The sequence below is a fragment of the Rhinolophus sinicus genome, linkage group LG02, assembly GCF_036562045.2.
Source record: "Rhinolophus sinicus isolate RSC01 linkage group LG02, ASM3656204v1, whole genome shotgun sequence".
NCBI classification, from domain to species: Eukaryota; Metazoa; Chordata; class Mammalia; order Chiroptera; family Rhinolophidae; genus Rhinolophus; species Rhinolophus sinicus.
In genome coordinates, this window is record NC_133752.1 from 135,140,223 (window position 1) to 135,158,439 (window position 18,217).

Sequence of the window (18,217 nt, forward strand, 5' to 3'; positions counted from 1 at the left end):
CTTCACACCAAACAAGAATCTCCCACGCACAGTTTAAGACTTACTTCGGGATGGGGGTACATACGGACAGAGTGAGCATACTTTTTGAACGCACACGTAGGGCAGTTGGGCAAGTACAAGTGCACATGTAAACCACAGAGGCATTTGTGAAATCAGAGTTATGCTCTAGCTTAGAGTGGGTCCCTTACGTAAGCTTTGTCTTTCACCATAGCCCACTGCACACTCTGGGCCCCAACCACACTGAACCATTTGCCCTTGGCTAAACATGTCCTGCTTTCTCTGGTCTCTGGAACTAGCACAGGCTGCTCCCTTTACCATAACCATCTGTCTTCCCCCTCATCCCACCTTCCTTACACTTAGAGTCATATTTACATGTATTATAAACACCTAGCGACAGGGCCCCACATTTTGTGCACAACCAATTCTCCAGCTCAGGGCAGTAAGTCAGTACATATTTAATGATTAAATAAATGAATCGTCTTACAGTGGTAGTTCTTGCTCTCTAGTGAGAGTGAAGACAGTGGCCAAACTTCTAGCTGTTGGTTTTTTTTTTTGGTTTTCTTCTTGTTTTTTTTTTTTTTTAAATCTGCAGTTGCTCTCAGAAAAACAAAAAGACTAAGGTCCAAATTTCCTTTTTCATGTAAGGAAATGCCCATGGAAATGCAGGTGAATTAAGCAAAGAAACACTAGTGTTTCATGTCCTCATTGCAATGGGATAGTGGGTTCGGTTACACCCAGCAGGCTGGTTTGCACTATGGTTTGGTCCTTTCCTCTTTGCGAGGAGATTGGCTCAGGAAAGAGATGAACGTCCTTTCAGACCCCCTTGCCTCCAAGGAAACCTTTGGACTCCGCAGACCAGTTTGCAAGCTCCTGTCTGGGTCCCTTGCGGGTCTGACAATAAATGAGCCCACAATAGTGAGGAGAAGCCAAGCAGCGGAGGTGATTTTTCCTCTCACTGGAAACTACAACTTGTCTTCTGTCAACAACACTGAACAAGAAGGGTAACTAAGCCTGATGGCAAAGAAAGCTTCGAGAAGTTGAAATAGGCTCTTATTTCTTTCCCAGTTAGAGTCACAGCCTTAAAATCTCTCCTTGTGGCATCTGATGTTGCACGGACGGGCGTTTCATAATCAGACCATGGGAATAAAACAGCCTGTAATTGAGCATTATGAAAATGATTGCCAAAGGGAGAAAAATTGTCTTTGGCCAATGGGTGTGTCTGGCAATTGTTTAGGCTTTGGATAAACTCAGCTTTAGATCTTTGTCCAAGAGTTTATTTTGTGGATAGTTCTCCCGGCCCTGACATGGATTTAAAAAAATAGAATCACCAAACCAGAAAAGCAGGCTGCTAAGATGGTGTGGAAGCTCAGACCTCCAGGTGACTTTCCAACAGGTCCCTGGCAGAGAGGTTTGCCTCACATGTATATTTCTCTTCAAGGAAGACAACTCTTGGGCTCATTTCCCTGGATGTTGTGTTTTGCCCTCTGCCTTAAGTTATAAAGGAGAGCACAGCATTATAAAACAGTTTAAAAGTATGTGTTTCATTGTTGCCTTTTAGTTGTTTGCTTTAAAATTCTTGCTTAATTTTTGTTACCTCTGTTTAAGTGCAATTTTCTATGGAAGGTCTGGAGTTTTTTGACTGAGACAAGTTGCTGACACAATATTTAAATTGCAGTTTTAGGTGTCTGGAACAATGAGTTCTTATCCCAACATTTTATTACAAAAATTTGCAAGCATGTAGAAAAGTTGAAAAAATTGTAAACGCCCAAATACCCACCATCTAAACTCCATAGTTAGTATACTGTTCTATTTCTTCTCCATCTATCCATTCAATTAATTCATCTTCTTTAAAGGCATGAGGAAAATATGAGCAATAATGTTTTAAGAAGACATAACTATGAAAAGAAATTTTCCAAGAAAACAATAAATGGCCTACTTCTCTCTAAAAGTTTTACCAAAAAAGAAGAGAAATTTCTTCCTGCTTACAGTGTAAGGAGGTCCTAGGAGAGAAGAAGATCTACAAACGGTGATCAGTTGTTAAAATATCCAGGGCTGGTTGAAATAAAATATGAACTTGGAGTCAAATCAATCAAGTGAGTGCAACAGGGAATGCTTCCCCATGGCAGTAAAGTTATCACAGGCAATGAAGTTCTCCTTCCTCTTTTGATGAGAAAAGAATGGACTTTTAAACCAACTGCTGAGCAGGACATTTAAAAGCCCCCATTTAGATCCTGGGCTAGCTATTTGAACTTAAGCTAATATAGAGGGTTTTTTTTATCACTCAGTTATTCTATATTGAAAAATATATATATATGTCACTCTATTTAAAAAAATAATTTCATCCACAAGATTGAAAGGACAACAACTTGACTTGGAAAAAAGGCCTGGAAGTGCACATTGTTCCCAGATAAAGTCCTGTTCCCCTTCCCCAATAAAATCTTTAAAAAAAAAAAATTAAAAAAAAAAAAAATTTCAGAGACATGTGAAGTGGTGGCCTGTCTGAATGGCATCTGGAAAAATTTATTAACAATTAACCATTTATTAGCTTCTACTATGTTGTAGACAATCTAGGGAGTCCTAAGAAAACTTGCATTAACAAAACTCATAAAAAACAATAGCTTCTTCAGTGGGGGACAAAGTGATTAAGGTAGAATTTTAACTCACCATAATGAAGTTATTTTTACTGTAGAACTGTAGGGAAGAAAAGAATTTGTTTTGTGTAGCTATAAAAGTGACCTTATAATCTGCAAAACTTGCCAAGTTTTGGACACAGTTTTATCTGATGCTGAAATTCATGCTCTTAATCACAGTGCCATATACTACCGGCGACTTTTCAATCATCAAAGTCAGTGATATTTTGGTAACATTCATTTCCCTCACATCTCTCCCCCACCCCCCTCTCCCTGCATTTCCTGGTTGAGCCTCTCTGCTCACGTGACTTTTTGGCACTGAACTCGCTCCATATTCTCCTGCTTTTGCCCAATCCCCTCAACCTTCACAGGTCCTCTCCTTCCTCTACAGCCCTCACTGGATTTGTTCTGCTGCTTTTGGTCCTCTTTGCTTCTTATTCTATATGATATCGAATGCCTCTAGGGCCAGGCAGGTAACAGGAAGCAGAGATGTGAAGACACTTGAAGCCACCCCTCCACACCTTGTCACCAGATCTGGTATTTCCAGGGCATCAGAAATCTGACATTTGTGTGAGGATCTCCTGAATTTTGAAGGTAGGCACCAAATTTGAAAATGTTTAAAACACAGTGACGGGGGGAAAACGTCTACAGGCCAGACTCGGCCCCAGAGTTCCAGTCTGTGACCTGCATCCCTTATTCATTGGGATTCATTCATTATCCCTTATTCATTCATATTTTATCCATGTCAGCTGCTTCCCCTCGACTCCACCTGCTCTCTCAAGTTCCACACTCCCAGTGGTCACCTCTGGACGGTTCCATCGGACTCTTCAGCTGATATCTCAAACTCAAAATTAAACTCATCTTTTTCCCCAGACAACCACTTCTCCTTCAGGCATCTTTATGTTAATAGAACCACTTCTCTTCCTTTCATTGAGATTCAAAATCTCAGGCATTAACATAAATACATTCTTATTGAAAACCCAGGGAGTATCAGACACTGTACTGAACAACAGAGGATTGACAAGGCACGTTCTCTGACCTCCAGAAGCCCACAGTCTACTGGAGGAGACATACCACAGAGAGAGAATGACAACACACTGGTAAATACCCCAGAAGATGTGTATTCAGAGGCTTAAGTATGGAAACAGGATTAATCCAAGCATCATGGAATTTGTTAATTCAACCAATATTCATTGACTTCCTACAATATTCTAAGCCCCCGAGTTAAAGCCACACATCAAGTACTGAAGAGACAGTTTTGAAAGACATAGAAAATTTTTTGTTCTCACACAACTAATTAGGGAGATTGGCAAAGAACAAGGAGGCAAATAAACAAGATAATTTCAGTTAGAGACAAAGGTCTCCAGACTGCTGTGAACAAGTTTGCAGTGTGTCTCCTGCTCTGAGGCCCAGCTGAGGGGGCGGACAGGTTCTGCACCAGCCAGAGGGTGGACCGTTTTCTAATTACTACCAAGACATTATACACCCTCGCAGCAGCCCTGAATCTTACAAAGTGAAACCAAGTGGTGTGGAGACTGTTTAGATGAAGTGGTCAGGGAAGGTCTAGCTGCTGAGATCCAAATGATGAGATCATTGAAAAAGAGGGTGTTTAGTGCAGAGAACACTCAATGGAACAGCTCTAAGGCAGACACAAACCTGGGGAGCATGAGGAACAGAAAAATAAGCTGGAGGTTAGAGGGGCTAGCCACAAGATGTGCCTGCGTGTGCAAATGCGTCGTATTCTGAAGGGTCTCAGCTTCTTTGCAAGGTGTTTTGGGGTTGATGTGAATGTTAGGAAATGACTTAGAAAGAGAAGATTCCAGCTAGATTGCGGAGGGTTATCATAGTTTAGTCAATGAAGAGCCAAAAGTGGGAAAGGGAGATTGTATGATCAGAGATTTGTTTTGTTTTGTTTTTAAGGAAGCTAAGTCTACTAGTGGCTAGCCAGAAAGTCAGTTAGGTCATTATGATAGGGAGAAAATAAAAAGAATAAAGAGGGGAGATGATACACAAAAGGTATTACCAAAGTAAGAACAATAGGACGTGGTGTCTAATTGGATACAGTGGATGAGAGAAAGGAAGGTTTGTTTAAGGCAGTTCTTACATTGATTGTGTACATTTTTCTTTCTCTTTTTTCCCCCTTCTTCTGCCTCCCCTGCCCCCCACTCCGGTTCAAGCCATTGTTTCTCAGTCTAGCTGTGTAGGATACAGCTCCCTGGCCCATGCTGGGATTATGAGCCTTGTGCTCCCCCCTGGCTGAGGGAGTTGGTCACCAGTCAGCGGTCAGCTGCTCACGGCAGCTCTTACGGTCTGCCAACCACTCACGCTGGCCACCGGCTGTTCCTGGCAGCAAACGGTAGCCCATGGCAGTACACAGCAGCCCACGCTGACCTCCGGCTGCTCACAGCAGCCCAGCTTCAGGGAGAGCCATTGTTCACAATCTTAGTTGTAGAGGGCACAGGTCACTGGTCCATGTGGGAATTGAACCAGTGACCTCAGCATCAGGAGTACAGTGTTCCAACCACCTGAGCCACCAGGCCGGCCCATGTACATTTTCTCATACCAACCACACCTAATAATAATGCTCAACAAATGTAACCACCTGCTTCTAAATAATCACAGAAACAAATAAATAAAGTTGTCAGGTAAGAAGATAGGTGGACAAACCAGAAAGCCCCCAGTGGTCGCATGCAGGTTAGACAACGGTGTCTACCTCCTGTGGCCTCCTTACTCCAGTGTCCACGCTGAGCCCTCTCATTCCACCTCCCATTATTGAGATTTCACAACCCATGAGGAACTTTTGAGAAGCAAATAACCCCAAATTACAAGAGAAGTTTATCTTGCAAGGTCACCTCTCCTGTAAGAAGAGAAAGAAAAGCTGCTTATGCCAACACTCACTGGCATCACTAATCTCCAACTTTGGTTGGTTGCATGGACAGTCTGGAAAGAGTCAGCCATTCTTCCTATTGTGGCATAAAGTGGCAAAGCACATGTGAAAATGAGATGGCAATCACGGAGCACAACATGTCAACATTTTTATGTGCATTTCTAGTTTGCATTTTAGCTTCAGTGAAAAAAAGGGGGGAGGGACATTTGGTGGAAGCGAAATGGAGTGAAGAGTGGAGAGACTGTATCTTAATCTGGTCTCCACCAGTTACCACAGCACCCGAAGCCCAGGAAGTCCTAGCGAAGTTCCTGAGCGCCAGCAGCCCTGGGTGTGGCCATCAAAGACACCCCACTGCCCATACAAATGGGTGCGAAGCCAGGAAAGCAAGAGGCTCTCTGTACATCTTGCTTTATTTTATAATTAACAAAGAGCATGGGACAACAGAGCCGAGTTCCCTGTGTTCTTAATGAGAAAGAATAAAGGAGACATTCTGTGAAGTCTTTATACAGAATGTAGAGGAGGGAGATTCCATAGCATGGAGAATTCAACCAGCAATTGAAGTTTATCCTCCGAAGGGAGCCCAAGAAGAAAGCCAGGATTCATGGTGAAGATAGTCATCTGCTCTTGGTGTTATGGATTCTGTAAACGACAGTGGCCTTAGTGATGTCTCCGGAGATCACTATAAGATCCTGTTACCAAGAGAATCACAACTTTTCCACTCTGGACTCCTGCCGCTTTTACTTATTTATACACTGAATGCTGCCTCGGTAGGGTGTGCTCCTCAGGTGACAAATGAGCCTGGCTTTCTAGAACAGGAATACTACCCCCTCCTTTCCCAGTGCTCGGTGTTGCCTTCCTAGGAAAGAACTTGGGCTGTAGCCTCTCCTGGGAAAGGTGGTGAGTGGCCCTTGGAATTCCTGTCGCTAAGAATCCCAACTCTCCACATTTATCTCAACTGGGAATGGGAACATACTGGGCCAGGGGGAGAACTAATTATTTTGCTGAAAAGTGAGAGTCATAAGGCCCTGGGCAGACATTACCTACAAAGAAAAGAGAAATCTCTTTCCTGAGTGTTCTAGGGGAGGGCCAGAAGTGATATCGCTGCTGCCAGAGGTGGAATCCCAAGAGTTTCCACCTTGGCAGCCCAGTGACACACTCCCTAGGCTGTATCCCGAGACTGACAGCTGTGCCTACGCACTTTTCTCTCACACCAGGAAGCTTGCGAGGGTGACTACTATACTAATACCTCTGAATATATTCTGTATTTGAAGTAAACAGAAAATATGTTATGCTTTAAGTAAATCATTGGAAAAACTCAGTACTTTATTATGAAAAATAAATTTCTCATGATCTACCGCTCAAGGGAAATGATAGCCTATGTCTGAGGGAGAGACCAAAGAATTTCTTCTGTGGAGCAGGAGGAAGTACCTGGACGTCTGCCACTCAGCCCTTCCAGCCCAGGGCTGAGCAGGCCCTCCGATCCTGTTACCTAAGTATTTGTCCATGTGCGTGTAGGTAGAAGACTCCGGAAGGGTCTAACATGAAAATGCACCCCCCACCTTGCTACTCCACGTATGGCTTACTCATCAGCGGAAGTGGCAAAACTGACTCACCTGGAGCAGGGGTGTCCAAACTGCGGCCTGCCGGCCAACTGCGGTCTGCAGTCCATTGTTAATTGGCCCGCAGCAAATTCCAAAACTATATTTAGTTACTTAAATAAACCAGGTGAGGCAATACGTACTTCACCTCAAGTGAGTGGCCCGGCTGTTTGTGTATTTTACCGCATATGGCCCTTGGTGAAAACCGTTGCAAAAAGTTTGGACACCCCTGACCTGGAGACTGATTAGAAATGCAGGAACCTCAGATTTCACCCCATTCTGGTTGAATCAGAATCTGCATTTTAATAAGGCTCCTCCCCCTACCCCGCTGATTCTTTGAAGTTGAACTGGCAGATTACAAATTCATCTCCACTCAAGCATCTCTCCCAGTTACTGTAAAATCCCTGTGGCAGCCTTCCCTCCTAGCAGCAAACGTAATAATGCAATGTAAAGCAAATCAGCAGCAGAGTGAATCTGCAAAGCTTGCCAAAGAGGCAGGATTTAACAGAATTAACAGACGTGATCTCGGAGAACTACTCAAATCACACACAACGCACATAGGCAAGTGAGGAAATGGCAGCCTTAGACCCCTTAACAAGTGAAGAAGAGCTCATCCACAAAGACGGTGACATTCCTCCAAAAAGAAAATGATTTGAATACCAAAGAATTAAGACAGGCCCTTGGGGAAAATGAGGAGGCTCATGAGTATATTTGCAAAAATGATCCACTTTATGACTGATGATTGTGCTGTGAAAGTCAAACATACAAAAAACTATGCTCCAAAGGGAAAACCCAAACACTTCAGTCTTCATTCATTTGAAGGAGGAACACATTGGTTTAATGACAACTTAAATTATATCATGTGAGGTAAGTTATACTTTCATACGTTGAAGTTCCATTTTTCAAGACAAAGTCTAATCAAACTTGTTGTCACTATTTCTCATGATGTTGGGTCCTTGTTTTAAGTGCATTCCTGCTAAGTGGACTTTCCCATGGCCAGTTTCGCTCCAGCAGTAAGACTCACTGAACTCTAATGCTTATTGTTGCATACTCCTTTTTCTTTTTCCCTTATGGGACTTCTTTTTGGTGCCTATGACCAGTGTGGGATAACTGCTACTCCACAGCTCAGTTTCCTGGATGGGTGTTTTAGCACATTGTGATGTCACAGAAGGGTTTATAGCGCTAGTGGCAAGTATCTGATAGTGGTTACCTTGTCGACCATAAGGAAATTCTCCAACGTCTCTCCATTTTCACAGGTGACATCACCAACCTCTCTTACAGCTCTGGGCAGGATCTCTCGCACCTCCTGGGCAATCATTCCTAGACACAAAACACTCCAACAGGTTTAGTCAGGAAAAGACCTTTCTGGAGCAAGTCCTCCCAAGCCTACATCAGAATGCAATACAGACAGCCACAGGGGACATCTTCGCAAAGAGATGCTTAGCCCTTCTCAGCTTTTGCTTTGATCTCCGATGCATTTGAAGCAAAGAGAGAATTTTGAGCCAAGAACCACTATAGGATTAAAGTGGGAGTGTCATTTTCTTTACTTTTCCTTGACTTTGGGCCAAATGTTGGAAGGAGTAAGCACTTTAAAATTCCTCTACATAGAAGCAAGGGTGGGGCTTTAGCTTGAATTTTTTTCTTTTCCTGCAGCAGGACTTTGCCCCCTAAATGGTCCTTCTTTCTTTAGGATTCCAGGATTGTGATATAAACACCCATGCCCCTTCTCTGACCTAGACCCGCCTACCCTGCCATCTTCTGTCTCCATCCCAGGACTGCCCAATGCTGCTCCTCAGACAGTTTGAGCTGCCATCTGCCCCTCAACCTTCATCCCATGAGCAAGAGGACTCCAGTGAAAAGAAACAATATATTCAAAATACTCCACCGGGTACCTTGGGGTGCAGGAGTGGGGGTACGCTTGAGTAAAGATGACAGACATTTCTTTAACGTTTCCTGTTCTAGTGATTGTGGGTTTCACAGAGGACGAGTTAGACCAATAGGATGCTGTCAAGTGCCAAACCTGAAGGGTTCCAGGTAAAAAGGGAATTCGAATTTTAATAGTTGACAATGCCAAATGGTGTACCTGTTTGGTGGGCAGTGTTTATTCCCATCGCAGATGCGAATTCAGGTTTGTAGTTGTATTCGACAATCCTCATTTGGGCTATTCTTCTCAGCTGCTCATTTGTGTCAACCTAATTTAATTAAAGAACAGATTTCACCTGCTTAGGTATTTGCTATTCAAATCAATGCCCAGAGTGACCCAGAGAGATTAGGAAATGTTGAAAAATGGGATTGTCTTTTCCTTTTGCCCAAACTATTTTAAGAAAAATTTGTATTTTTCTCCTTAGAGAAGCCAGCGTTTCAAGATTCATGTCAGTGACTTCCGGCCACTGATTTGTAAACTGAACCAGAGGTTTTATATCTAAATTCCAGGGCAAAGGTCCCTCATTCATGGCTGTTGCCTTCCTTCCCTCCTCTGAAAGGGGAAGCCTGCTTCTAAGAACAGAGGTAGCTCACTTTGGAGAGAAACGGAGGTAACTCACTTTGGAGAGAAACAATTGCTATTCAGGATTGCAAAGTATCATTTCCAAATGAACACACAAGTATAAACACCAAACAAATACAGGCTGACTTGTATTTATAAGTTGAAAATGCAATGTTTAGTTCAAGAATATTTGAGGTATGGATATAGCCTCTATTGTTGAATTGCTCTTGGACATTTTGCTAGGAAAATGTCTTCAGGTGGCAGATTACAAATCCAGGTTTCCCACCTGCTGGACAACCCAGAGCTTCCCCTCCTGGGGTGGCTCCTCCCCCAGAGCACCCAGCCAGTGATGGTGTCCTCTGAGCTCATTGCTCTTGGAGGTTGTCACTGCAAATTCCTCAAAAAATTTCACTAGGTCCCAACAAAATGATAACAATGAAGACAACAGTGAATTTTTCCTAAAGCTAAGTATATTTGATTCAAAGGATTCCCCTTTGAGGGGTTTTCTGTTTGTTTGTTTGTTTGTTTTTTTGTTTTTAAACAGATTAACGGTATAGCAAGGTTGATTTTTTTTTTTTAATGACCTTATTCAACCATTAAAAAGTTGGCAGCTCTAGTTAGGTCCCCTAAATTTTCTTTTAGTGAAAGGTTGTGACTTGGTTGGCACTTCATTGGCTAAATGGATGAGTTTTACTTCTGGTACTCACTGCTGTTTTAATAACTGCTGTTATCCAAAGCTTGGTTCAATGCATTCATTCCTTATTTTATTTGACTATTATTTACCAGTCACCTTCCACATACCACACCCTACACTAAGTGTTGGGACTTCCAAAATGGTTGCCTTTTCAAAGTTCAAGGTCTAGACAGGAAGGCAGACTCAACACGTAGGGTTATATTACCATAAGATATGCAGGGTTATGATAGAATTATGAATAGAGAGAATCATTGGCCAATACCTAAAATACATTCAGGGGAACATAAAGGAAGGCTTCCTTGAGATGGTGAAGCACAACCAAGATCTTGGTTGTTCTCCAACATGTTCCGCTTTTTTCACTTCAGGACCTTAGCTCATAGCATCTTTGCTGCACTCCCCACCTTCTCTTCCCCCAATTTAGACCTCCTTTCACCAGAGAAGCAGTTTTTGATCTCCAAGACTAGTAAGGGTCCCTCTGCTTATGTGCTAATGGCACCTGTTCTTTTCCTTCATAGCACAAATCCAAGTTGTCACCCGGCAGCTAGTTGTGTCACCCTTATTATCTGTCTTTCCTGGAGGCTACACCCAATGTGGGTGACGACATGTTTGAGGCCATGGTTTTCTGTTCATCACCATATCACCAGTTTCTAGTATCATTCCTTGCATGTAGAAGGTGCTCAACTAATATTTGTTAAATTAATAACTTTAAGATAGCAGTTAGGAAGGGAAAGATGTAAGGTAGGAAGGTGGGTGGAAAGGGTGAGACTTCAACAGGGATGGCTGAGCAGAGAGAGCACCATGAGCCAAGTCCCGAGGCAGCAAATCCCCTGAAGGATTCTGCACCACAGAGGCAGAGTTTGACATTACTAGGCTGTAAAGATTAAGGCCAGAGTAGGGAAGGCCTCACAGAGTAGGGAAGGCCTCACAGGCCATGCTGGGAAAGAAGAGTCCAATCTCATATTGTCCTACGCCTACATCTATCACTGTGAGCTCCGTCATCCATGCAACAAATGTGTACCGAGTAGTTACTATGTGCCAGATGATACCCCAGGCCCTGGAGATTGAATGAGTGTTTCTTATCTGGAGCTTCATTTTAATAAAAGTTCTATTCCTTAGGGTAAAGCCTATGTCTTGCTCATCTCAGGGACTGGTCAGGGTCTAGCAAAGGGTCTGATATAATAGGCACTCAGAACTTCAATGAAGAAAAGCAGGAACGAAAGAATGGAGGTAGGGAAATGGCAGAACAATCCCTGACACTACCAGAATGGAAGACGGGATCAATCGGGAGCCAGCCTGCACTGGCCTGGCGCTAGGCCGGCCCTACCTGGTTCCCCACTCCCTGCACTCTTGGGAGTCCCATGCTCACTTTGCCTACTTCTCATTACCCTGTGGTTCCTGCGTGAGCCCCCATGGGAGACCAAAGTGGAGGCAGTGTCAATTTCTTCGCGGAAGATGGAAAGCCGAGAAGGATGTGCCCTCAAGCTGTCTAGGCTACGTAGAGGGAAAATGACCCCTGGTGTCTAGCTTGGAGCCTTGAATGAGTTTTCCCCAAAGACATACTGTTAGACATAGCAATTAGGTTCTATAGTACTATTGCCCTTGTATTTCAGACAGATTTTTGGCCAAAGAAAATGTTGAGGGTTACTTTGGGGATCTAAAGACCTTCTATAACAACGTTTCTCTAGGAAAATGCTCTTCTGCTTTCTGGCTTGTAGACTTCCCAAAGCTAAATGTAAATTGCTCGTATTGCATGTTCCCTATGTATACACTTGGCCTTGGGAAAAGCCCTTGAGGCAAGGGCTGTGCCTTCTTGGAATTCTCCGTCAAGAACCACACACAGACCAGCACTTAACGCCATGCCTTGCTCGTCATCTGCGTTGAGCAAGAAGCTAGAAACTGAATTATGGTGTCTGGTTTGATCTTGCCCGCAGCAGTTTTGGAAAGTTCTGACCATGAATGCTAACAGCTATTACTGTCACGCTGCCTCCCGCCCAAGGTTTCTATCATTAACTCAAGAATTGCATCACAGGGAAGACATTCCAGTCCGTGGGAGTCTAGTGTGTTCGGGGAAAGGGATCTCGTCAGACGTCATCTGGCCCTGGCCCACAGCCAGCACTATCAGTCTCCCATCAGGAGCAGCCTGAGTGACACTGGCTTACCCCACGCGGAGGAACTTCTGCATGTGGCTGTGGCCCGAAGGGGAGACTTTGCATGTTTGACTTTCTTGAGCTCTTCATACTTTTGTCTTTAACTAGCTCACTGCTGGTGCAGTTGGGAGAAACACATTTTTGAGCATATCACTTTGATTATTTTTTCTGGCTTTTATTTTTTGAGTCTTTGGCTGCCTTATTTTCAGCCTTCTCCGCAGAATTTGACTGACGCCTTCAACGTTCAACTTCCTCATTTATTTGTTTGCATTGACATTGATGTTCTTCACACCCCTTTGGTTTTCAGCATAGCCTTTTCACCCTAATTTTGTTCGGTTTCCATTGTAAGAGCTGCATTTCCTTCTGCAGTCTGGAGACACATCGATAAGCACAATGCCATTGTCTGGGTAAGTTAAGCTGCTCCTCTTCGGCGACTTCATTTTCCCAGTGCTTCAGTTTCACAGGTTTCAATCGTATCTGCTTTATCTTCTCTGTGTCTTGGCTATCTGTCCAGATGAGCACCAGATATCCCCTCCCCCAGGGCCCCCTATGCAGGATGTGCGAGTGCTTTATATCTGCAAAGCAACTGAAACCAGGGCAAGGCAGCAACCTATATTCATTTTCCCCGGTCCCGGGATTGGGCAAAATGTTTGGCCGTTATATTTGCAATGGCTCGCCCAGGAGCCAGCTCTGGTTACCGTGCAACTTTAAAGAATGAAGGACGCATGCTTCTCGTCCTAGGCGTGCGATCGGATCAACCAAGGGTGGCCTCCCAGCACATTTGGAAGAACGACTCTCATGTTTACAAGTTGGAAAAACTGAGGCAGGGAGAGGTGAAGATGAACTTCACACGTCTGCCAGCACTGTCATCAGTGTTACCGTCTTCTCTCTGTCTGTCCTAAACGGCCAACAGGACAGACAAGATTTCTAGAAACATGTGTTTCCTAAATGTGGACAGACCTATTAAGAATAAGTATATTAATATGAAATAATGTGATAAATGAATTACGTATAATTTTCATTTTTATAACTAAATAATAATAATAATAACAAATCTATTTGCTTAGCCTTATATAGCTAAAAATTGCTTCATATAAATAGAAAAAGCCCTCCACCTGGGTAAAATGAATCTGAGCCTTCCCTGTTCACAGAAGAATAAACAGAGGCATAGGCTATCTCAGGGCCAAAGTTCCTGGGCCAGTGGTTGCCAGAATCAGGATGAAAACTCGAGCTTCCCACCGCAGAGTGGCCTCTTTACAACATCATGCTGCTGTGAGCAGGATGGGGATACAGGAACCTCACATTTAGAGCCTGCATTGGGATAGCATTTCGCTTTATGGAGAAGGCTTCCTGGAAGAGATCTGAGAAGCGCTAGGGAAGTTTGTCCTTTTAAGACAATACATTCTTTTCACACCCAGGAGAGCACCATTTGAAGATGTTTGGTAAATGAAGTTCTGGAGAAAGCCTGGTAGCAGGCGGGTTGTGCAGGACTTTCTCCCTGTGTCATCTTCAGTTTACATTGAGATAAGACCTGGTGGGGAATTGTATAGCCAATTGCAAGAATAAGTTTGAGCTGGCGTTCTCTGAAACACAGACAGTTTATCTCTCTCTCTCTCTCTGAAAGGCAAAAGCACAATATCTAGGACCGGGATCTGAAAATGTATGTGAGAACTTCCTAGCCCTAAGAGTTCCCATCTGGCCAGCAGGTCACAGCTCTTCTAACATGAACGGCAGCGTCTCAATCAGCATAAAAGTCTACAATTACAACCACTCTTTGGAATCCTCTCGGCAAAGGAGAACATTCCTTGGCTGGTTTAGAAAAACCATTGCAGATTTGCACTGGGAAAGGAATGTAGTCTGGAAGAATGGCCAATGATTTACAGATTAAGTCTCCTATTAACTCAAAAAGCATGAGAAAAGGAGGCTTAACAGCGCACTGCTGTTCAGAAGAAGCAGGGTGAGTGAGAAGGTGGGGAACTGGTAGAAGCAGTGAGTGGAAAACAGGTAAATGGTGGAAGAGCTGGAACCAGGAAGGACCTAGCATCGGAATCCTAATAGTCCTTTCGGTCTTCACAGCAGTTGTGACTTTCCCAGACGATTCAGTACTTATTATCTCAACAGGTTAAAAAGTATTCAAGGCTCGGTGAGGGCAGGGAGAGAGGTACCATTTCCATCTTACAGTTGAATTTTGGCAAGGTTAAGCGTTTTGTCCAGGGTGAGCCCAAAATGTCCTGATTTCTAGCCCAAAGTGTCTGATTTCCACAAGGTGGCTGCCTTTCCACTGAGGGAGACAGCCTTGACCTGGCACCGTAGCTGATGGGATTGACCTAGGAAGGCTGAGGAAGAGGAGCTTCTCTAGCTGCTGCTCAGAAAAAAACGATGCTTGGGGCAGACACTGGCTGGCAGGGCTGGTGCCGGGGAGCCTGGGAGGAAGTGGCTGGAGAGGCTGAGGAGAAATACGAGCAGGAAATGGACTGAGACAGCGCTTGGAAGATGCACAGGGAGATGGAAATTCGGAGAGGGAAAGGAAAAGGCCACCTCCAGCAGTTGACAATGCGTGGAAGGAAGGGCACTGGCCTGTGGAAAATAACTCAGAGACTTCCTGCTTGTGAAGCCAGGGCTGGGCTGTCATTGCCCACTGTTCCTGCCAGGTAAGTCCATTCTCTTGGGTAGGAACTGCGTTATGGTTTCAGCAGCGATGCCTCACGGCTCCAACACTCCTAATTGTTAAGCAGTCGCACACCACAGGCAACATGTAGAGATGGCCCGCGCGAGGCATGTCAGAGGCCAGCAGGGCCCAGCACATCTGACTCAGGGGTCAGAGGACGTGTCCGAGGCCTGCCCCATGCTCACCTCCTGGATATTCTGCTTTGCCCGGCTGTCAGACGGATGCATAATTGTCCCCATCACTTTCATGTTACCACAGACAACCAGGGCTTCGTCCGGTGCATCTGTGTTTATACCCACTCGACCATGACAGACAACAGATTCTGGAACTTGTCCTCGCTGCCACAATGCATCACTGTCATTTTCAAATTGCCCAGGGTTAGAGGCCTGGAAAAATACATAAGTATATTACAATTAAAGTTACAGTAGCAGGGATAGATGATCGCTTTATACCTCAGAGCAAAGGAAAACAATGTTTCTTAAGTCTTTCACTTGAGAGTCATAGTATGTTGGATGGGACATTCTGATAAATAACTGGGGCTCCAGGAGAGCCAGGAGGCTACCCTAACTGCTCTGCCCCCATGAACAGGAGCTCAGTGTGCCCTGGTTTGGAATATCCAGTCTCTATTAAATGCATTTGGAATTGAGAATGTGTCAGTTATACTGGGTGGAAGATGAAAAAGACAACTCAAAATGACTATCTTTTCAGGGATAATAATACCAATGATTTAAAACCAGAACATTATATCAGAAAAGATTACAAGCTCGTTAAAGCTCAGATAAATAAAAATACTTTGCATTTAGCTGGCCCCTTTATACTTTCAAAATACTTTCATATTTATGATTTCATACTCAACTGACAAGCAAATGACAATACAAATATATTTAATACACCTCAACTGTTCCCTAAACAAAGGTGATCCTAGAGGAAGAATAATTACAGCTACATTTGTTGTGTGCAAATCCACACCCCAATTCTACAAGATATGTACTATTTTTTTCATTGCTACTGAAAGGATACTCTGAAAAGACAAACAAATTGCCCAAGGCCACAAAGCTAGTAAGTTCTGGAGCTGAAATTATGCTTCCATTGACTATTAAATAATGACTCTAACTTTGCCTTTTTGTGCTGTTGCCTAGGTGTAGCCCTGGCCGAATTCAGTCTTCAAAGAAAATCCAAGTGAAACTTTAGACAAAGTTTTGGAGATTTTACTCTTAAATAAAATTCTTTGCTGAAGGATTTTCCACCGTACTGCCTTCCCTCTTCTCCGTTTTCTTTTAGCTGCTGAATATATTTCCAAATACCTTTAAGCAGGGATCTCTGAATCCCTCAAAATCCTTACAAACAAAATTAGTTGGTTTTCAAAATTATGACCTATCCTTCTAAATCTGATTTTTGTGTGTTTGAGGCAGGGTGTCAGAAATTCCGACAAAACAGTAGGGACCCTGATTATCTAAAAAGTCAGCATTGATGCAAAGTCTTCAGTTTTTGCCTTTCTGGTGGTATATGAGATATTGCAATGTCTGCTGATTGTGCATAGATTATCTCTGAAGAACATTCAAGAAACCAGTAACAATAGTTTCCTCAAGGATGGAGACTAGCTGATGTAGAAACTGAGGTGGGAGGGAGATTTACTGTTCACCATATACTCTCTTGGTATGATTTGAATGTTTTTACCGTATGCATGTATTACCAATTTGAAAATAATAATTAAAAGCAACCACAAAGTGTAATTTTCAGTTTGGTTTCAGTGAAAGAACTTTTAGGTGTCTTTGACTTCCTGTTTCATTCCCACCTGTCTGAACCCTGAGCTGCTTGGAAGACTCAACCATTGACACTTGCTAGACAAAAGCAGTGAAAGAATATAAAGTAACAATGTTGAACATTATTTTGTGTGAATTCACTTGAACAAAGAGCTTTTCTGTAAGGTCCCTAGAGCCCCCTTGGCTGTGAATGGCAAATTGGCTTTGACTCAAATCCTTTTATAGCAAGCAATCAACTAAATCCAAAGGTATGCTGTATAAAATGTTGATGGAATTTGCTCTGCTCTGAACATAATGAGCCACTTCAAGGAAACAAAACAGGACAGTGATGGATTTTTTTTCTTATTGAGCTTTGGGATAATTATTATCATGTTGGTAACTGATAACAGAACAGCAGATGTAAGTAAATTTAATTTTTTGAAACAATTACAACAATCTCACTTGACTTTCATCAGATAAACACTCAATCCCTAAAATACATTCAAATCATTTTGAAAAGGGCCAGAGATCTATGATATTCTAAGTATATTGCTCTAAGGAGGGGTCCTCATCCATAGCGGAAAATGTTTTTATAAAATCTGTGAACTTATTGTCCTTCTCTAGTATCCAGAATCTTAATGTGTCAAACTGTAATGGAATCACTGAAAAACTTTCTGGAATTATAGTGGTTGATTGATAGCAAACACCAAAATGAATTAAAATTTCCAAAATACTTTATATATCCCACAGCCTCATATGTTTAGGGAAGACCTGAACATTTTAGTCTGTGTTATGACACAAATTGGCTGTGTGACCTCAGAGCAGTCACTTAACCTTTCTGTACAGTTCTCTCCTCTGCAGAAGAAGGATAATAATGTCTTCTTTACCTATCTCACAGTGTTGTGGGAATTTATTGAAATCATCTGTACATGAACACTGCACAAATGAGGATGGATAGTCTCAAATCCATCCTCAATACCCTCTGCTGTGAATAGCAACCACAATTCAACCCGTAAACAGTTTATCTGCTCTCCTCAGCAACACACCTGCAGAGTTGCACCGTTGGGGGGAGGGACGGAAACAGCTGTGCACAAAGAATACAATGTAAATGGCGCCCTCTGCAGGTGCTTGGAATAGGAAACAGCAATGATAGCAATTTGAGGCTTGCTCTAAGTTTGGAATGGAAAGCTGGAATTTTTCTGCTTTACCATTATTTGGGCTTCTAAAGGAGTAGCCAAAGAGTGTAATAGCAGAGCTTGAAATGAGGAAGGCAGCTCCTAAGAAACCAATTTTTGTACCCTTTGAAAGGGCTATGGAAAATGGGCCTTGAAATGCTCTCTCACCATGCTACTCAAAGTGTGGTCCC

The 18,217-nt window shown here is 43.2% G+C and overlaps 1 protein-coding gene and 1 long non-coding RNA gene across 4 annotated transcripts in view; one reads left to right on the plus strand and one right to left on the minus strand.

Annotated features, from left to right (window-relative positions):
• The window catches only part of MYRFL (myelin regulatory factor like), a 101,037-nt gene that overhangs the window by 23,493 nt on the left and 59,327 nt on the right, over positions 1–18,217 (minus strand). For all 3 annotated transcript variants that reach the window (XM_074325425.1, XM_019748994.2, XM_019748995.2), the window contains 3 exons: positions 15,295–15,495; positions 9,199–9,307; positions 8,326–8,435 (listed from right to left, as the gene is read on the minus strand). In XM_074325425.1, coding sequence (XP_074181526.1) covers positions 8,326–8,435; positions 9,199–9,307; positions 15,295–15,495 — 420 coding nt within the window. The remainder of the gene's footprint in view (positions 1–8,325; positions 8,436–9,198; positions 9,308–15,294; positions 15,496–18,217) is intronic.
• On the plus strand, positions 12,747–17,585 carry LOC141570074 (uncharacterized). The gene is made up of 2 exons (XR_012493917.1): positions 12,747–12,848; positions 14,066–17,585. It is a non-coding gene; the product is annotated as an uncharacterized LOC141570074 (long non-coding RNA).